Consider the following 21,625-nt stretch of genomic DNA (forward strand, 5'->3'; position numbering starts at 1 on the left):
TGTGTGTGTGTGTGTGTGTTTGTGTACTGAGCCTGGTACTGGTGCTGTGTGTTTGTGTACTGAGCCTGGTGCTGTGTGTTTGTGTACTGAGCCTGGTGCTGTGTGTGTGTGTGTGTGTGTGTGTGTGTGTACTGAGCCTGGTGCTGTGTGTGTGTACTGAGCCTGGTGCTGTGTGTGTACTGGTGCTGTGTGTGTGTGTGTGTACTGAGCCTGGTACTGGTGCTGTGTGTGTGTGTGTGTGTGTGTGTGTGTGTGTGTGTGTACTGAGCCTGGTGCTGTGTGTGTACTGGTGCTGTGTGTGTGTGTGTGTGTGTGTGTGTACTGAGCCTGGTACTGGTGCTGTGTGTGTGTGTACTGAGCCTGGTACTGGTGCTGTGTTTGTGTGTGTGTGTGTGTGTACTGAGCCTGGTGCTGTGTGCGTGTGTGTGTGTGTGTACTGAGCCTGGTGCTGTGTATTTGTGTACTGAGCCTGGTACTGGTGCTGTGTATTTGTGTACTGAGCCTGGTACTGGTGCTGTTTGTGTACTGAGCCTGGTACTGGTGCTGTTTGTGTACTGAGCCTGGTACTGGTGCTGTGTTTGTGTACTGAGCCTGGTACTGGTGCTGTGTTTGTGTACTGAGCCTGGTACTGGTGCTGTGTGTGTGTGTGTGTGTACTGAGCCTGGTGCTGTGTGTGTGTGTGTGTACTGAGCCTGGTACTGGTGCTGTGTTTGTGTACTGAGCCTGGTGCTGTGTGTGTGTGTGTACTGAGCCTGGTACTGGTGCTGTGTTTGTGTACTGAGCCTGGTGCTGTGTGTGTGTGTGTACTGAGCCTGGTGCTGTGTGTGTGTGTGTGTGTGTACTGAGCCTGGTGCTGTGTGTGTGTGTGTGTGTACTGAGCCTGGTGCTGTGTGTGTGTGTGTGTGTGTGTGTACTGAGCCTGGTGCTGTGTGTGTGTGTGTACTGAGCCTGGTGCTGTGTGTGTGTGTGTGTGTGTGTGTACTGAGCCTGGTGCTGTGTGTGTGTGTGTACTGAGCCTGGTGCTGTGTGTGTGTGTGTACTGAGCCTGGTGCTGTGTGTGTGTGTACTGAGCCTGGTGCTGTGTGTGTGTGTGTGTACTGAGCCTGGTGCTGTGTGTGTGTGTGTGTGTGTTTGTGTACTGAGCCTGGTGCTGTGTTTGTGTACTGAGCCTGGTACTGGTGCTGTGTGTTTGTGTACTGAGCCTGGTGCTGTGTGTGTGTGTGTGTGTGTGTGTGTGTACTGAGCCTGGTGCTGTGTGTGTGTGTGTGTGTGTGTGTACTGAGCCTGGTGCTGTGTGTGTGTGTGTGTACTGAGCCTGGTGCTGTGTGTGTGTGTGTGTGTACTGAGCCTGGTGCTGTGTGTGTGTGTGTGTGTGTGTGTGTGTGTACTGAGCCTGGTGCTGTGTGTGTGTGTGTGTACTGAGCCTGGTGCTGTGTGTGTGTGTGTACTGAGCCTGGTGCTGTGTGTGTGTGTGTGTGTGTGTGTGTGTGTGTACTGAGCCTGGTGCTGTGTGTGTGTGTGTGTGTGTGTGTGTGTGTACTGAGCCTGGTGCTGTGTGTGTGTGTGTGTGTTTGTGTACTGAGCCTGGTACTGGTGCTGTGTGTTTGTGTACTGAGCCTGGTGCTGTGTGTTTGTGTACTGAGCCTGGTGCTGTGTGTGTGTGTGTGTGTGTGTGTGTACTGAGCCTGGTGCTGTGTGTGTGTACTGAGCCTGGTGCTGTGTGTGTACTGGTGCTGTGTGTGTGTGTGTACTGAGCCTGGTACTGGTGCTGTGTGTGTGTGTGTGTACTGAGCCTGGTGCTGTGTGTGTACTGGTGCTGTGTGTGTGTGTGTGTGTGTGTGTGTGTGTGTGTGTGTACTGAGCCTGGTACTGGTGCTGTGTGTGTGTACTGAGCCTGGTACTGGTGCTGTGTTTGTGTGTGTGTGTGTGTACTGAGCCTGGTGCTGTGTGTGTGTGTGTACTGAGCCTGGTGCTGTGTATTTGTGTACTGAGCCTGGTACTGGTGCTGTGTATTTGTGTACTGAGCCTGTTACTGGTGCTGTGTATTTGTGTACTGAGCCTGGTACTGGTGCTGTGTTTGTGTACTGAGCCTGGTACTGGTGCTGTGTTTGTGTACTGAGCCTGGTACTGGTGCTGTGTTTGTGTACTGAGCCTGGTACTGGTGCTGTGTTTGTGTACTGAGCCTGGTACTGGTGCTGTGTTTGTGTACTGAGCCTGGTGCTGTGTGTTTGTGTACTGAGCCTGGTACTGGTGCTGTGTTTGTGTACTGAGCCTGGTGCTGTGTGTGTGTGTACTGAGCCTCCTGGTACTGGTGCTGTGTGTGTGTACTGAGCCTGGTGCTGTGTGTGTGTGTGTGTACTGAGCCTGGTGCTGTGTGTGTGTGTGTGTACTGAGCCTGGTACTGGTGCTGTGTGTGTGCGTACTGAGCCTGGTACTGGTGCTGTGTGTGTGTACTGAGCCTGGTACTGGTGCTGTGTTTGTGTGTGTGTGTGTGTACTGAGCCTGGTGCTGTGTGCGTGTGTGTGTGTGTGTACTGAGCCTGGTGCTGTGTATTTGTGTACTGAGCCTGGTGCTGTGTGTGTGTGTGTGTACTGAGCCTGGTGCTGTGTGTGTGTGTACTGAGCCTGGTACTGGTGCTGTGTGTGTGCGTACTGAGCCTGGTACTGGTGCTGTGTGTGTGTGTGTGTACTGAGCCTGGTACTGGTGCTGTGTTTGTGTGTGTGTGTGTGTGTGTGTGTACTGAGCCTGGTGCTGTGTGTGTGTGTACTGAGCCTGGTGCTGTGTATTTGTGTACTGAGCCTGGTACTGGTGCTGTGTATTTGTGTACTGAGCCTGGTACTGGTGCTGTGTATTTGTGTACTGAGCCTGGTACTGGTGCTGTGTATTTGTGTACTGAGCCTGGTACTGGTGCTGTGTTTGTGTACTGAGCCTGGTACTGGTGCTGTGTTTGTGTACTGAGCCTGGTACTGGTGCTGTGTTTGTGTACTGAGCCTGGTACTGGTGCTGTGTTTGTGTACTGAGCCTGGTACTGGTGCTGTGTTTGTGTACTGAGCCTGGTGCTGTGTGTGTGTGTACTGAGCCTGGTGCTGTGTGTGTGTGTACTGAGCCTGGTGCTGTGTGTGTGTGTGTGTGTACTGAGCCTGGTGCTGTGTGTGTGTGTGTGTACTGAGCCTGGTGCTGTGTGTGTGTGTGTGTACTGAGCCTGGTGCTGTGTGTGTGTGTGTGTACTGAGCCTGGTACTGGTGCTGTGTGTGTGCGTACTGAGCCTGGTACTGGTGCTGTGTGTGTGTGTGTGTGTGTGTGTGTGTGTGTGTGTGTGTGTACTGAGCCTGGTGCTTTGTGTGTGTGTGTGTGTACTGAGCCTGGTGCTTTGTGTGTGTGTGTGTACTGAGCCTGGTGCTTTGTGTGTGTGTGTACTGAGCCTGGTACTGGTGCTGTGTGTGTGCGTACTGAGCCTGGTACTGGTGCTGTGTGTGTGTGTGTGTGTGTGTGTGTGTGTGTACTGAGCCTGGTGCTGTGTGTACTGAGCCTGGTACTGGTGCTGTGTGTGTGTGTGTACTGAGCCTGGTGCTGTGTGTACTGAGCCTGGTACTGGTGCTGTGTGTGTGTGTGTGTGTGTACTGAGCCTGGTACTGGTGCTGTGTTTGTGTACTAATCTTGGTGGGGGTGTTATTATAAGCTTGGTGCTATTTCTATGTATTGATCTTCTGTATTTGTATATCGATCTTCTTACTGGCGCTAGATTTGTGTTGGGCTTGGTACTGGTGCTGTATTTATATACTAAGCTTGGGTTCATTGTTTCATCGCAATTCTCAAGCGCTACTGCAGTTATCCAGGATGTCTCCTCCTCATAAATGTCTGTTGCTTGTTTGGCAGCTGTTTTACATGTCTATAATCCATATCTACAGACATAGTACTACTTATATCTTAACCCGAGTGTAATCAGGAGAGCACAAGAGCAAAGTCAGGAATGTGCCTCATCCACATACCAACTGTTTGGGGCGTGACTACCACGGTCCCAGAGGGGCCCGTCCGTGCCAGCAAGTACTTCAGTTGGCTGTGCGTCTGAGGATGCACATTCAACTGAAATGTATTGCGGTGCACCGACCCCTCTGGTCCTTGAGCGGCAATACACGCTGCCGGCCAATCAGAGGCCATCAGCTGACATTGGCATGCATTTGACTGGGGACGCATAGCGGTGACATCATGCTCTCCTGTCATTTGCGTGCTGCTGAAGTCAGCTGCAGGCTCCAGAAGAGGACACCGTGCAGCGGGGGAGTGAATGGGAGGTGAGGGTTTTTTTTTAATTGGTGAGTACATGGTGGCCATACTACTACATGGTTGACTATGCATTATACTATATGGATGACTATGGGCTGTGCATTATATTACATGAAGGATTGCATTATGCTGTATGGAAGACTGGGGCCTATTTTACCATATAGAGGACTATGGGGGATGCCTTATACTACATGGAAGGCTATGTGGGGGCCATTATACTATTCTATGGGTACCAAATAGTATTTTTTTTTTTCTATTCTCAGAGTAGGATGACTACTACCACTCCCAGATTTTTTTTCTTTTTTACATGCACGTCAATTGTACTAAAACGTTTTATGTGGCCACATTCCATGTAGAAAAACATGGCCACACTTGGCAATCAATTGTTTTTGTTTCAGCTCTGCTCAGTTGACTGCAGTAAGTTGATCTGCAGAACTGGACACCACCTGTGGCTAGAGGATGGCGCTGTTTTTGGACCAAAAAAGCAAAAATAAAAAACGCCTTTTTGTGGAAGTACGACTGATTGGGTGCTATTCCTGAGTCGCCTCTGCTCAGGCTTTCGAAAACCTATAACTTTATTTTCGATATTTTTTTTATTTTTTCCCATCAGCCTATATTGATTCATGGGTTCTCACGGTTCTTTTGACTCTCTTGTGTACTGTGCACTCGCTGTAATGCTGTACTTGGCTTTCTCTGATGATCCCACTGATATTATTAGATAAAGTAGAAGGGTACATGCGTTACTACCTTCCCATACAAACTGGAACACGTGGCCCCTGTTCTCGGTATCGGGGACCCAATAGTGTAACAACAGAAAGTTAAACGTTTAGCATCTGTCCTGATCTTGACTATAATAACATCATCTTTAAGTGCCGGTTAGAGTAGTGTATGGATATACGAGGAAGGCGATGCTTCAGCCGAAACGCGTCACAAGATTGTAAGATTTTATTTTTTTATGAAAGCCATTGAGGATTATTGGAAACAGAAAGTGCTGCTCCTTCCTTTACTTATTGCTATTCATTCTCCACCCAACATGCAGAGTGCAGTATGTCACTACTTAGATTTTTTTTATGATCTTAAATTTATTTTATTAAATTGTTCATGTTCTTACCAGACCACAAAATGCAGACCAATGGCCCAACACCCGTCTTGCCTTTCGGCCTATCACCTGCAAATCCGTCAACAACTGGCTCAATATTTTCCCACCCGGCGTCAAATGTCTTTAGTGCATTCAAAGACTACACTTTGCTGCCAACAGCTACACCGGCGATGGAGGAGTTATCACTGGCTACCGGGACGACCTCTCTGGAGCAGATGGCTAATGGAGGTAGATTTCGTCACAGGTCATCTCTGTGTATTTTTTTTCTGTTACCTATACATTACATTCTAATGGATTTTTGCATTTTCATGCTCTTCTAGGTTCCTCTACTGGGGTATTTGTATTTCAAGGCATGGTAAGTAGAGGTGTGCTTCTAATATATGGAGCGTAAAAGCAAAACCTGGTCTCTCACCTCAAGTGTTCAATGTTGCAGAAGCTGCATCAAAATTATAGTTGCAGATGTCTTGAACTTGGCAAAATTGACCCCAAAATTGACTCCTGAAATCTAAACATTCTTCTGTTGTAGAAGAGACACAATCGGCACTGTCAACAGGTGGCAGGATTATTGAAGAATTAGGGTGAGGAGCTGGTGGGGCATAGGGCCACGATACTTGGACTCGGGGCAACAAAGGTAGTCTTTTTCTATGGGGAAGGATTACACAATGCTCCGGATGTCCAGAGACTCCTCATGGGAGGAGATTAACATTTCATTGGATGAGGGAACATAACATTTTTTTTTTCCTTTTTCCACCAGAATGGTGTGGGAGGGGGGAGAATCCTGGACCAGCGCAACCCCCCCCCCCTCATACTCATCTCTGTCCCTTATGTGACCTTGTTTCTTCCACTCAGAATCTAATAGCTTTAGTGGATCAGCTGCTCATTATCTACAGCAGTCACATGATCTCTCCTGCCAGAAGAAGACAGGGGGAGGAGCTGCATTAGTCCTGGAAGGATTAAAGATTTTTTTTTTTTATTATTATTATTTCAATATTGAAATTGCAATAGAAGAAAAAGTCATGGAATTTTATAAATCACAGGATTGATAGATGTGTTAATGATATAAAAACTTTGTTTCCACTGGTTCGGGATTTGTATATCACATCACAACTTTTCCTTCTTGGTGTTGCAATTGCAATGTTGAGGGCTGTATTATTTTTATTTTTCCACCGCCCCGGGGCTAACAATTGGATGTTTCAAATTAGTAGACATCCCCTTGAAGAACATGTGAGTGCTATTTATGGTTCACACCAAGTTGAAATTTTGGCAATGTATTTGGGATTCCTGTGACTGGCACTGTATCCAGGGGGTATGTTGTGATTTTAGTATAAGGTCGTCTCAGTGCCACACTGAAATATGCAGCCATATCTATAAGGGTGACGTTTATGCAAATATACCCAATGTGAGACTTTGTTCTGCGTGGTCCTTGGTGGTCTGGGATGGGACTTGGTCATATAAAGATATTTTCCAGAGCTGTGATTTAAGGGCTGTCATCAGGGGCTTCGGGTCAGAAATCCGGGAGGTCTCGTATAGGAATGTGATACTCGTGAATTTCACAATTCTTCTTTTTTTTTTTATTTTACGCTAAAGACCCAACCTGACAACGTCCTAGGACAACAGTATGAATACAAGATCCGTCCATGCATTGACCTGATTGACTCCCTGAGATCCTTGGGGGTGGAGAAGGATTTGGGATTACCAGCGATCGCTGTGATTGGTGATCAGAGCTCTGGGAAAAGTTCCGTTCTGGAGGCTTTGTCGGGAGTCAATCTTCCCAGAGGCAGCGGTGAGAATCGGATCACAGAATTACATGTGGATGTGGCTTTATAATAAATGTATATATGTACATTGCTGGTAGAAGGAATATTCTTATACGAGGTGCAAAGGTTGCAGTCGCTAGTGGGACTTAGAACACGTAAACCAATATTATAAATGTCACATGCTAGGTGGAAGTATTTATAGTTTTGAGCCCCAATGCAACATTTTTAATGACTGTCGTTTTATTTTTTTTTCCCTACAGGTGAAAATAAGAATTTTGTAATCTATCTAACCAGAGAAATATGCTTTTTAATTTTAATTTTTTTTTTATTTTTTGTCTTGGACTGATCGTTCATTCTCCATTCAGGGGTAAAAATGTGCAGATATTCCCATACTGAGATAGGAGATGACTGTGTTCATAAAGTTCTATGGAGACTTGTAACTGTCGTTTCAGGAAAATTTGCAGCAGATTGTTAGTGTAGGCCTCTAGCTCCTCTCCTCCATCAAAGTTCATCAGCACCAACTGTCGTCGCTTATCACAGTAACGGTTTTCATGAACTCTAAGGGCTCTTTTATACATCTTGATATTTCCGGTACTGGAAAAACCAGTACTCGAGAGCCTTCTACATGTGTTTTAATATTTGTGGCAAGCGTGTGCTGCAAGTATCACATGTACTGGCGCCTGGGAATCAGCTGTACAATTTGCGCTGTTTCCTGATGCTTGGCGCTGAAGACAGCTCACATTATTTCCCCCTGCTTTCATTGCCATGAGTGCTAGCAGGGGACAGTGTTTAAAGTTGTATTCAACTGATAACAGTAAAAGCAGGTGGCTGATGGGACTGATGGTTCCCCACGCTGTTTTTTTTTAATTATTTATATAAATTTTAAAAAACCATGGCGTGGGGGCCCCTCCCCTTTTTAACAACCAGCCAAGCTAAAGCAGACAGCTGGTGGCTGGTATTCTCAGGCTGGTAAGCGGCCATGGACATTGCCCCCTCACCCAGACTAAAAATAGAAGCCCACAGCCACACACAAAATCCTGGCGCTTTGCCCGACTCTTCCCACTTGCCCTGTGGTGGTGTCAATTGGGTTCATATTTGTGGGGTTGATGTCAACTTTGTTTTGTCCGGTGAGGCGTCTATAAGACACCTATCCATTACTAATCCTATAGTTATATGGTAAATAAAGACACAGCCAGAATAAAGTCCTTTATTTGAAATAAAAACAAAACACACTTTTCCATATTTTTTTTTTTTTTATACTCAGCTAACACCTATTTCATTGACGCCCTCCTCTCCTGTTTTAAAACAAAAATAAAATACAACAATATCCCTCACCTACCCAACATTCTGTGACACGCCGTAATCCACATCTGGGGATAAACAGTTTTCAACCTGGACGGTGCCAAGATGCGACTGTCCAGGCTGAGAACCGACTGTCCAGGCTGAGAACCACTGGTGAATGAGCTGCTGCGAGTGCAGCATCAGTGACTAGTAGTGATCTCCTTGAGGTCACTGAGGCTGCGTTCCCAACCTGGCTGAACTGCGGTGACCTCAGCGCCGTGAGGAAAAAATCAATGAGCTCAGTGACTTCACTGCAGTTCACCGTGAGAATGGGTTTATTTTGGACTTTGCCCAACCAGGAAAGACAAACTGTAAAAATAGGTCTTCAAGATGTGCCTCCATTTGTTGGCAAAACATTTCAGTAGGCGTGTCTGTATAAAACTCTTGCAGCCACGCGAGAAAAGAGGCTGTAAGGGCCTTTTACAAACCAAACTCTGAGTTCTTCTATTTTGCTCATTTTCTCAAACTGCCAATTCACAAAAAACTAATTGAGCAGATTGGACTTTTTCCTGCCAGAACCTATTGATTACCAAAAAGGGAGCAAGAGGTGACCTCATCCAGCATCAACAATGTCTATAACAGTAATTTCCCTCAATATCAAATAGTAATTATATTAATGGAGTTATTGAGGGTCCTAGAGAAGGGTCACTGCCCAGAAAAGGAATTCACAAAACATGTTCTAAATTGGAAAATTATTGTCTTAGCCGGAATGCGTAATTTGTAAGAACAAGTTACAATAAAAACAATAAAGGTATCTGCTAGTATTTATATAACTTCTGATCTTTCATACAGGCATTGTAACAAGATGCCCTCTTGTACTCAAGTTGAAAAAATCCAAAAAGGATTCCCCCTGGAAAGGCAAAATAAGCTATCGAGACCAGGAAGTGGAGCCAAAAAATCCAGGGGAAGTGGAAAAGGAGATCCGCAAAGGTAATGATTTGGAGACAGCCATGAAATGTGCAAATGTATATCTGATATGCTTCAACCTATGATGTAGCTATAGAGGTGGCAGGAGTGACTATCATAAGTGGTCCTGGAGCCTCAGGTAAGTGCTGAGGCTGTTGCACATTTTGAACTCAGACCCTGAAATATTAGGTTACCCCCCCCCCCCCCTTTTTATTTATTTTTTTTTATTTTATTTTTTTTATGGAATCGGTAGTGAAAACTGACACCTCTCCCCACATACCTCTCCAAACAAGGAGTTGTTTTAGTCTGAAACACGTATCATTCTTGAATATATTGTGAGCGCCAATTATTACGATATGGAATAAAAGTTTTTGATATATTTTTAATAAAAAAATCTGCTGGAAAATCTTCCATTTGTTTTTTACCTCTCCACACTTCCCTTTTTTATGGTGTAACATCTTGTTGTGATTTTGTATATCTTGACGGGGTTCAAAAAATTCAGCGTTTATAGGTCACAACCACAGATATAGTAGAACAAGAAGAAAGTCTGATGACTCATTTTAGGAGGCACAAAATGCTTGTTGGTTTCACATCTCAGGTGAGACATAGAATCTTGGCAGTTTCAATACACACAAGATGACGTGGTTAGGTAACAAAGGAGAATAAACACATGACTAAAAAGCAGTGAATCCTTCTACCTAAGAGAAATGTTATTATTCCCAGGGGCCAAACCCAGGACTTGTACATAGTTTGGTCTTTTCTGTGGTAACATATAGTTGCGAAACCAGGATGATAAAGCACAAGACAAGAAGAATCGAAGCCTTTGAAATTTGGTGCTGGAAAAGGATGTTATCAGATGGCAAGAAGAACAAGCAAATCAATTTTTTAACAAATCAAGCCAGACATGTCACTCAAAGCAAGGATCTCCAACCTACAACTTGCCTATTTTGAATACCTCATACGAAACGAGCAATCACTGGAGAAGGACATCATGGTCGGAAGAAGTCTGATGGCTTGATACTATCAAGATAAAAGCAAAGACCCTGGTGGATCTATCTAGGCTTGCACAAGATTGATCTTCCTCCAGAGCATTCATCCATCAAGTCACCATGTCTCATAATCGAGCTGAAGGTCGTTTTTAAGGAAAACTGGACTGTGACTTCACTCAGAACTATATCTGGCGGTAATTTAATAATGAGTACCAAGTGATTATATCTCTGGCCTCCTGAGTCCTACCTTCACAATACTTATTTTCTTTGGTATCATTCTGTAAGGTCCTTTTGTTACACTATGACCCTGTGCCATGGGGGCCAAATTTAATGCTCTCTAAGCTTTAATCTCAAGAGTCCTACCTGCCATGTCGCCCTCTCGTAAATCCCAGAGCTCGAGGTACTTTTCATTTTCCAGTTGGCACTGTCTTTGCCTTTTCTAAACCATGTTCTTCTAACCCTCAAGAATCCCAGCACACTGTTGTTCCCTTAACAGAGATGTTTCCATAAAGGCTTCAGGAAACCAGACCTCCACTACAACTTGTGTACTTGCTACAGAACTGCTACTTATCTGAGTCCTGACCGAATACATCTAGAGGCTCCCCCAGGACTGAACTCATCCCTCCCTTGTACCCTATTAGGGACATATCCACCACAACACACTTGGTCCAAAGTTAACCAAACCCAAGTCTGAAAAAAAAATACTCAACCAATCCCAATTCATAGGTGGCCTGTACTGGACACTTGCAGATCACTTTTCTCTCTGGCAAACCTCCCTAGTCCCCAATAAATATAGTGGGTACGGAAAGTATTCAGACTCCTTTACATTTTTCACTCTTTCATTGCAGCCAATTGGTAAATTCAAAAAAGTTCATATTTTTTTCTCAATGTACATTCTGCACCCCAACTTGACTGAAAAAAAACAAATGTAGAAATTTTTGCCAGTTTATTAAAGAAAAACTGAAATATCACATGGTCATAAGTATTCAGACCCTTTTCTCAATGTTGAGTAGAAGCACCTTTTGAGCTAGTACAGCCATGAGTCGTCTTGGGAATGATGCAACAAGTTTTTCATCCCTGGATTTGGGGATCATCTGCCATTCTTCCTTGCAGATCCTCTCCAGTTCCGTCAGTCATTTTCAGGGATCTCCAGAGATGCTCAATTGGGTTTAGGTCAGGAGTCCGGCTGGGCCAGTCAAGAATGGTCACAGAGTTGTTCTGAAGCCACTCCTTTGTTATTTTAGCTGTGTGCTTAGGGTCATTGTCTTGTTGGAAGGTGAAGCTTCAGCCAAATCTGAGGTCCAGAGCACTCTGGAAGAGGTTTTCATCCAGGATATCTGTGTACTTGGCCGCATTCATGTTTCCTTCAATTGCAACCAGTTGTCCTGTCCCTGCAGCTGAAAAACACCCCCATAGGATGATGCTGCCACCACCATGTTTCACTGTTGGGATTGTATTGGGTAGGTGATGAGCAGTGCCTGGTTTTCTCCACACATACCACTTAGAATTATCACCAAAAAGTTCTATCTTCATCTCATCAGACCAAAGAATCTTATTTCTCATAGTCTGAGAGTCCTTCATGTGTTTTTTTAGCAAACTCTATGTGAACTTTAATGTGTCTTACACTGAGGAGAGGCTTCCGTCGGGCCACTCTGCCATAAAGGCCCGACTGGTGGAGAGCTGCAGTGATAGTTGACTTTGTGGACCTTTCTCCCATTTCCCTACTGCATCTCTGGAGCTTAGCCACAGTGATCTTGGGGTTCTTCTTTACCTCTCTCACCAAGGCTCTTCTCCCAGGATTGCTCAGTTTGGCTGGACGGCCAGGTCTAGAAAGACTTCTGGTGGTCCCAAACATCTTCCATTTAAGGATCATGGAGGCCACTGTGCTCTTAGGAACCTTGAGTACTGCAGAAATTCTTTTCTAACCTTGGCCAGTTCTGTGCCTTGTCACAATTCTGTCTCTGAGCTCCTTGGCCATTTCTTTTGACCTCATGATTCTCCTTTGGTCTGACATGCACTGTGAGCTGTGAGGTCTTATATAGACAGGTGTGCGCCTTTACAAATCAAGTCCTATCAGTTTAATTAAACACAGCTGGACTCCGATGAAGGAGTAGAACCATCTCAAGGAGGATCACAAGATAATAAACATGTGACTTAAATATGAGTGTCTGAGCAAAGGGTCTGAATACTTATGACCATGTGATATTTCAGTTATTCTTTTTTAATAAATTTGCAAAAAATTTCTATTTTTTTTTTTTTTTTTTTTTTTTTCAGTCAAGATGGGGTGCAGAGTGTACATTAATGAGGAAAAAATGAACTTTTTTTTTTTTTTTGAATTTACCAAATGGCTGCAGTGGAAACAAAGAGTGAAAAACTTAAAGGAGTCTGAATACTTTCCATACCCACTGTATGTGCGTTCATAATAATGAGCTCATAATCTATGAGGGGAAGACCCAAATACACTGCAGGAATATCCTTGCCTCCTTCAGGCCAGCACCACATTTCCCAATTTCCAGCCCTCCGCCAATCCTCAGCAGACATAGCACTCCAACCCACAACTCGCCACCGATCTCGATGTCCTGTCCAGTACTGATCTTCTCCACCATGCAACTCCTTCCAGCAATAGATTCCGCAAATAAACCATCCACACTATGAATAATTGTTCAATATGCTCATACCATGGGGTAATGTTCGATGGTTGTATCAATTTTTGGTGCTTTACAAAGATCATATCTTCTTTTAGCCCAAGACTATATGGCAGGTGCTGGGAATGGAGTCAGCCAAGAGCTAATTACTCTTCAAGTGGAGTCTCCAAACGTGCCAGACCTGACACTGCTCGATCTTCCTGGAATAACAAGAGTTGCTTTACCCAACCAACCTCCAGATATTGGACAGCAGGTACGCTGAGTATGTATTTATAAAACTTACCAACTTTGGAGCGTATAGTCACGCAGGTTTTTACGATGCTTTCGTCATCATTGCGTCCTGTTTTAAGTGCTGCCTTGCTAGATGGACTTCACAACTCCTCTGGAGGCCACCTCTATTTCTGGGAGACTTGGAAAGTCGGGCTTAAGATATCTTAAGCTCCATAAACCCAACGGATGATCTGGGCTTTGTTGACTTGACACTGAAAGAAAAGCACTAGACCGAATATTCCAGCTGCGGCACTAGTCATAATGTACTAAATACATCCTTTGCAATCAAAGAGTTAAACAATTTCCAACTTTTTTAAAGCACTATGGGGCCTGTCATGGATAGATCCCCTGACAAAGCCCAAGTTGGTGATTGAGATGAATTGGGAGACCACAGTGAGTATAGTTACAATGGGTAGTAAAAAGACAGGGGTAAGGTGTCCATAATCATCATGACTGGGTCTTTGACGTGAGGTCCTATTTTGCCTTTCATTATAGGTCCCACACAAAAATCATTCGTTCTGCTTCTTCACTCACAGCCATTCCTAAATGCAAAAAGTTTTTTCGCCCCTAGGGGAATCTGTAACTCTGTGTTCAAGTAAGAGGAAAATGGAAAAAAAATTACTTAAAAATTGAGGATAGTCCGGACCATAGGGCTACCATTTATGCATGACCTAAGAGGGTGTCTATGTAACTAGGGTATTTGGATCATGTTAATGATGGATGGTGGGTGGAGAAAGATGGCGCACTGGTCCAGCCTTGACTTCGGTAAATTTGATATACTGTATACATGTGACTCCTAACTCTCCTGACATTCTTATTTCAAAATTTTCATAGATCAAGAGGATGATCAGGAAGTACATAGAAAGACAGGAGACCATCAATTTGGCTGTGGTTCCTAGCAATGTGGACATTGCCACCACTGAAGCTCTAGAAATGGCTCGAGAAGTGGATCCTAGCGGAGAGCGGACACTGGGTAATTACGGTATAAGCGGCAGAGCTGTTAATAGTGTTGCCTACACTTTTTCTTATGACTAGGAAACTAAAGTGGATAGTTAAAGACTCTTTTGGGATAGAAATGCATGTCCATAGATGGCAAAATTCATTAGCAATGATGAAGACGTTGGCTTTAGTTGGTAACGTTTAACCCCTTTCCTACATTAGATGTACTATTCCGTCCATGTGACCTGGGACCTAAGTCCCAAGGACGGAATAGTACGCCTAGCGCGATCAGCTGCGCTCATGGGAGGAGCGTGTAGGGAAGGTGACCGGACGGACGGACGGACTAGTCAGAGTGAAGAAAGATAGGTTTGCACAGTGTAGGTAGGAGACAGTGATTACAGTGGGGAAACAACTAGAAAAGTGTAGTGGACGTGCAGTACCTTGGGATGACCATTAGATGGCAGGGTGGAGTGTGAGCGAAGGACTTTACAGCAGCTTAGGGCTTTAGAAACCGTTGGTCATGGGGGGAGTGGTGACAGTTAGTGACAGTTTCAAGGAACCGGGGAAGTTATAAATTCTGAGGGAGGGTTCCAGAAGGTTCCAGTCCCCAGGGGGAGCCCAGGTGACAGGAGGACTTCGCCAGTCTGTGTGCCCTGAGGAGAATCCAGACCAGGGGGACTGAGGAGAGGAAACGTCAGGGGGGTGGTCCTGACAGGAAAGGACCGCAGCAGAGACAAGGCTCTGGGTGGAAGACACCGTATGTGTTACGACGAAACTGACCAGTAAAGTGCTGTTGGTGTACGGGCCTAAGGCGGCCACAGTGACCGAGCTGTCAGGATTGTCACAGTGTGAGACGGGACGTGACGTATAAATACGTCCCTAGTGTAACATACGGTGTTGGAGCGGCCCTGAACACGGAGGGCAGAGAGAGATATCGCGGTGTACCGCGAGGACCGTCAGTCGGACGGTGAGCAATAAACTTGGACCTGTTGCACCCAGAATCTGCCTCATCGTGTCTCTGTATCATCTCTGCGCGGTAAGAAGTGGGACCACCCCCTATTACCCCCCAGCTCGGCACCCCACCACCGACACTACATTTGGCGTAGTCGGCAGGATCGCCGCCGCTAATACGCTATCTTCTGCGGCAGGCCTGCAACTGAAGGACTGAGGAAAACTTGGACTGCTCTATTTCGGATTATAAACACCTGTGGACTAAAAATTACTGACCTGTGGATTACAAATTGGGACGCTGTGTCGGATCTGTGTTGCTTGCAGAGGATCCAAGGCAGTAGCTGATTCTGCCCAAGATGGCGGTATTACTTCAGCGCAGAGGAGAGGTCCGGGTGTTTGCAGTTGTTCAGAATGGACTGGGACCCCCTCCAACGTACCCCAAAAGGAAGCAATATATGCCCGGAGACCGACGTTTCCATATATTGGACCCTGGCAGATGGATGGAAAGGTCTGCCAACGCCCCACCCAGCAGGAGGAGTGGCACAGAAGAAAAACTTGGCTGCGGCTGTCTGACGCCATTCGAGTGCTGCCCAATGGACGGTATGAGATGCTGCGGGTGTCGGGGCATCGGCCGCCTAGAGTGGCAATGGCGGCGAGAGATGGAGCTGCACCAGAAGTCATCTTCAGATTTACGGGCAGGCAGCGGGATGCTGAGCCGGGGAGCGGAGCCTGAGGGGAGTCAGCGAGAACGGCTGCCACCAATACCAGCAGAGGACTTCTCAGCGGAGCCCCCGAGTCCGGAGGGAAGGCCCGCAGGACAGTGGAGCAAGGAACGGAGGCTGCGGGGGAAACTGCGTGATGATGGAACGGAGGCCGCAGCGCCAGGGAAGGTGAGAGTACCCCCGGCCCTACCAGTGCCTCCGCAAGCGGCCCCCACCATTCTGCTGCAGCACGCGGCCCCCTGCGCACCGGAAGGCCTAGTTACCACGGGCCCCGTGGTGTATGCAGAGCTGAGCGAGGTCCCCGCTCATGTCCCCGAACTACCCCGCCCGGAGTCACCAGTGCAGAGCTCACCCAAAGAAGACGCTGCTGCGCTTCCCCTGCTAATAGCAGCTGCATCGTTGAAATCGGCCGTTACTCCGGCTCTGTTGGAAGTAGTGGATGCGGCCTGTCCTGAGGCCGCGGTTATGCCGCTGCTGGAGTCGACTGCGGCCGACTTAGTGGGCCCTGTGATTCCAGCCTCCGAGGACCCGGTTGTCCCCATTTGCCACCTGGCCCCAGCGGCTGTTGAGCCGCAAAAATCATTGGCCGCCTCTGATCCACGCCCTTCCTCGGTTAAGTCCCGCCCACCGGACTCCAGGGCTCATGCCGGACCCTCTGTTTGGGTCACAGGAGTTATAGAGAAGAAGAGGGCCAGGGGGCAGGAAGTCTGGAACCTGCTCCATGAGAGGGGAGAGGCTGGCATGGCGGCTGCACGACCCCTCGGGACGGCTCGTTTATACTAACTTGCAGAAAGGGACACTTCTTGCATCCTGGGAGCTCCACGGTTGTGGGGTCCCATACTACTGACCACCGAAAGGAGGATTGAACTGTCAGGAGTTCGTTGCACCGTTGTGCAGGTCAAAAGGACAGTTCGCGGTCAGCTTTTAAAAAAAAAAAAGAAATGTTTATCTGTGATTTTTATGTCTGTTTTTCTATGTTCCTCTTACAGGATAGTTTGTGTTTACTTTTTTACCTGACAGAACGGGGATACGGAAAAGTGGAGGAGTGTCCAGGTCCAAGGAAGGGGGGAGGAAGAAAGAGGAAATGCAATGTTATGTTATATTTTGGTTTTAAAAGTAAAATGCAACAGGTCCGAGTGCGGGAAGGTCCGAGGGACCAAAAGGAAGAGTTGAGATCCGAAAGGGGTCTACGAGTTGAGAAGGTCTGGGAGACCGGGACGCCGACCATGACATGTAATTGAAAGAAGGAAAATGAATGGGAAGATGTGAGAAAGACTGCCGTCCTAGGTCAGGTCCCCCGACACCACGGACACCCCTGAAGAAGGAAAGGCGGGCGCCGGCAATGATCTGGTAGGTGAGTGGCCTCGATCATGGCGTACCGGATAGTGAAAGGTAACAGTAGGGGAGAGTAGGGGAAAGATACACGCCGTAGAGAGAATACGGGTGTACCTTGCCCAATTTGAAAGACGTCATGTGGCGTGCGCGCTGGTGAGTAGCAGTAGGCTGCTCAGAGCATAGTGCTCCCAGTATGGTTCGGCCCCCGCAGATAGTGGGTTTGGCTCAACTTCTGGTCCGACAACAGAATGTAGGTGTAGATTCAGAACGACGAAGGCAGGGATGACGATTGTCGAGGACGACAATGGACAAAGGAAGGGGGAGTGTAGGGAAGGTGACCGGACGGACGGACTAGTCAGAGTGAAGAAAGATAGGTTTGCACAGTGTAGGTAGGAGACAGTGATTACAGTGGGGAAACAACTAGAAAAGTGTAGTGGACGTGCAGTACCTTGGGATGACCATTAGATGGCAGGGTGGAGTGTGAGCAAAGGACTTTACAGCAGCTTAGGGCTTTAGAAACCGTTGGTCATGGGGGGCGTGGTGACAGTTAGTGACAGTTTCAAGGAACCGGGGAAGTTATAAATTCTGAGGGAGGGTTCCAGAAGGTTCCAGTCCCCAGGGGGAGCCCAGGTGACAGGAGGACTTCGCCAGTCTGTGTGCCCTGAGGAGAATCCGACCAAGGGGACTGAGGAGAGGAAACGTCAGGGGGGTGGTCCTGACAGGAAAGGACCGCAGCAGAGACAAGGCTCTGGGTGGAAGACACCGTATGTGTTACGACGAAACTGACCAGTAAAGTGCTGTTGGTGTACGGGCCTAAGGCGGCCACAGTGACCGAGCTGTCAGGATTGTCACAGTGTGAGACGGGACGTGACGTATAAATACGTCCCTAGTGTAACATACGGTGTTGGAGCGGCCCTGAACACGGAGGGCAGAGAGAGAGATATCGCGGTGTACCGCGAGGACCGTCAGTCGGACGGTGAGCAATAAACTTGGACCTGTTGCACCCAGAATCTGCCTCATCGTGTCTCTGTATCATCTCTGCGCGGTAAGAAGTGGGACCACCCCCTATTACCCCCCAGCTCGGCACCCCACCACCGACACTACAAGTGCATCTGATCACAGCCGGGCGTCAGCTACGCGTCAGGGTTGGTCACGGACTGCCCCCGACACGTTAACCCCTGGAAGCATCGGCAGAGACAAATATATATATATATATATATACACTCACTGGCCACTTTATTAGGTACACCTGTCCAACTGTGTGTTAAGACTTAATTTCTAATCAGCCAATCACATGGCGGCAACTCAGTGCATTTAGGCATGTAGACATGGTCAAGACAATCTCCTGCAGTTCAAACCGAGCATCAGTATGGGGAAGAAAGGTGATTTGAGTGGCTTTGAACGTGGCATGATTGTTGGAGCCAGAAGGGCTGGTCTGAGTATTTCAGAAACTGCTGATCTACTGGGATTTTCACGCACAACCATCTCTAGGGTTTACAGAGAATGGTCCGAAAAAGAAAAAAAAACCAGTGAGCGGCAGTTCTGTGGCCGGAAATGCCTTGTTGATGCCAGAGGTCAGAGGAGAATGGGCAGACTGGTTCGAGCTGATAGAAAGGCAACAGTGACTCAAATTGCCACCCGTTACAACCAAGGTAGGCAGAAGAGCATCTCTGAACGCACAGTGCGTCGAACTTTGAGGCAGATGGGCTACAGCAGCAGAAGACCACACTGGGTACCACTCCTCTCAGCTAAGAACAGGCATCTGATGGCTACTTTCAGCAGGATAATGCGCCATGTCATAAAGCTCGAATCATCTCAGATTGGTTTCTTGAACATGACAATGAGTTCACTATACTCAAATGGCCTCCTCAGTCACCAGATCTCAATCCAATAGAGCATCTTTGGGATGTGGTGGAACGGGAGATTCGCATCAGGGATGTGCAGCCGACAAATCTGCGCCAACTGTGTGATGCCATCATGTCAATATGGTCCAAAATCTCTGAGGAATGCTTCCAGCACCTTGTTGAATCTCTGCCACGAAGAATTGAGGCAGTTCTGAAGGCAAAAGGGGGTCCAACCCGTTACTAGCATGGTGTACCTAATAAAGTGGCCAGTGAGTGTGTGTGTATGTGTATATATATATATATATATATATATATATATATATATATATATATATATATATATATATATATATATGTATGTGTATATATATATATATATATATATATGTATGTATTCCCTAATTCATTTTTTGAAAAAAAAAAAAAATAAAGTGCACATATTTAGTATCACCGCGTCCGTAACGACCCGCCCTATAAAACTGTCCCACTAGTTAACCCCTTTAAAATTAAAAATAAAAAACGAAGCAGAAAATAAAGCTTTATCATACAGCCAAACAAAAAGTGCAATAACGCGCAATCAAAAAGACGCATATAAATATCCATGGTACCGCTGAAAACGTCATCTTGTCCAGCAAAAAAAAGAGCCGTCACACAACATCATCAGCGAAAAAATAGTTATAGCTCGCAGAATAAAGCGATGCAAAAAGAATTATTTTTTATATAAAATTGTTTTCATTGCATAAAAGCGCCAAAACATAAAAAGACAAATGAGGTATCGCTGTAACCGTACTGACCCGCAGAATAAAACCGCTTTATCAATTTTACCGCACGTAGAATGGTGTAAACGCCCCCCCCCCCCCCCCCAAAGAAATTCATGAAATGCTGGTTTTTGTTCATTCTGCATCCCAAAAATCGGAATAAAAGGCAATCAAAAAATGTCACGTGCCCGAAAATGGTACCAATAAAAACGTCAACTCGTCCCGCAAAAAATAAGACCTCACATGACTCTGTGGGTCAAAATGTGGAAAAATTATAGCTCTCAAAATGTGGTGATGCAAAAACTATTTTTACAGTAAAAAGCGTCTTTTAGCGTGTGACAGCTGCCAAACATAAAAACCTGCTATAAATAGTAAATCAAACCCCCCGTTATCACCCCCTTAGTTAGGGAAAAATAATAAAATAAAAAAAAAAATGTCTTTATTTCCATTTTCCGGTTAGGGGTGTGTTGGAGTTAGAATTGGGGGGGTTTCCACCGTTTTGGCACATCAGGGGCTTTCCAAACGCGACATGGCGTCCGAGCTCTGCCATGCGCCCAAATAGTGGTTTACCCCCACATATGGGGTATCAGCGTACTCAGGACAAATTGCACAATAACTTTTAGGGTCCTGTTACCCTTGGAAAAATAACAATTGGGGGTGAAAAGATCATTTTTGTGGAAAAAATGATTTTTTAATTGTACCGCTGTACGTTATAAACTTCTGTGAAGCCCTTGGGGGTTCAAAGTGCTCACCACATATCTAGATAAGTTCCTTGGGGGTCTAGTTTCCAAAATGGGGTCACTTGTGGGGAGTTTCCACTGTTTAGGTACATCAGGGGCTCTCCAAACGTGACATAGCGTCCGATCTGAATTCCAGCCAATTTTGCAGTGAAAAAGTCAAACGGCGCTCCTTCCCTTCTGAGCTCTGCCATGCGCCCAAACAGTGGTTCCTCCCCACATATGAGGTATCAGCGTACTCAGGAAAAATTGCACAATAACTTTTCCAGTCCAATTTCTCTTGTTACCCTTGGTAAAATAAAAAAAGTGAACTTGAAGTAATTTTTTTTTGTGAAAAAGTTAAATGTTCTTTTTTTTTTTTTTTAAACATTCAAAAAATTCCTGTGACGCACCTGAAAGGTTAATAAACGTCTTGAATCTGGTCTTGAGCACCTTGAGGGGTGCAGTTTTTAGAATGGTGTCACTTTTGGGTATTTTCTATCATATAGACCCCTCAAAGTGACTTTAAATGTGAGGTCGTCCCTAAAAATAAAATGGTGTTGTAAAATGAGAAATCGCTGGTCAACTTTTAACCCTTATAACTTCCTAACGAAAAAATTTTGGTTCCCAAATTGTGCTAATGTAAAGTAAACATGTGGGAAATGTTACTTATTAAGTTTTTTGTGTGACATATCTCTGTGATTTAAGAGCATAAAAATTCAAAGTTGGAAAATTGCAAAATTTTCAAAATTTTTGCCAAATTTCCATTTTTTTCACAAACGCAAGTTATATGAATGAAATTTTACCACAAACATGAAGTACGTCACGAGAAAGCAATGTCAGAATCACCAGGATCCATGGAAGCGTTTCAGAGTTATTACCTCATAAAGGGACAGTGGTCAGAATTGTAAAAATTGGCCCGGGCATTAACATGCAAACCACCCTTGGGAGTAAAGGGGTTAAGGTGGGTCTTCCATGATGCAACCATTTTTTCTTTGACAAAACCCAAGAAAAAAAAGAAAATGAGCATATACCCTGTAGTAAGCAAATAGTAATACATAATATACTTAAA

General features: G+C 45.8%; 1 protein-coding gene across 1 annotated transcript in view; it reads left to right on the forward strand.

Moving 5' to 3' along the window:
• The window catches only part of LOC141097508 (interferon-induced GTP-binding protein Mx2-like), a gene marked incomplete at its 3' end in the record, with an annotated part of 59,859 nt that overhangs the window by 26,757 nt on the left and 11,477 nt on the right, over nt 1-21,625 (forward strand). The window contains exons 3-8 of the mRNA XM_073584732.1: nt 5,396-5,608; nt 5,701-5,735; nt 6,968-7,163; nt 9,271-9,408; nt 13,117-13,271; nt 14,123-14,261. Coding sequence (XP_073440833.1) covers nt 5,396-5,608; nt 5,701-5,735; nt 6,968-7,163; nt 9,271-9,408; nt 13,117-13,271; nt 14,123-14,261 — 876 coding nt within the window. The remainder of the gene's footprint in view (nt 1-5,395; nt 5,609-5,700; nt 5,736-6,967; nt 7,164-9,270; nt 9,409-13,116; nt 13,272-14,122; nt 14,262-21,625) is intronic.

The sequence above is a fragment of the Dendrobates tinctorius genome, unplaced genomic scaffold, assembly GCF_039654945.1.
Source record: "Dendrobates tinctorius isolate UK_male_01 unplaced genomic scaffold, ASM3965494v1 ptg000084l, whole genome shotgun sequence".
Taxonomy (NCBI): domain Eukaryota; kingdom Metazoa; phylum Chordata; class Amphibia; order Anura; family Dendrobatidae; genus Dendrobates; species Dendrobates tinctorius.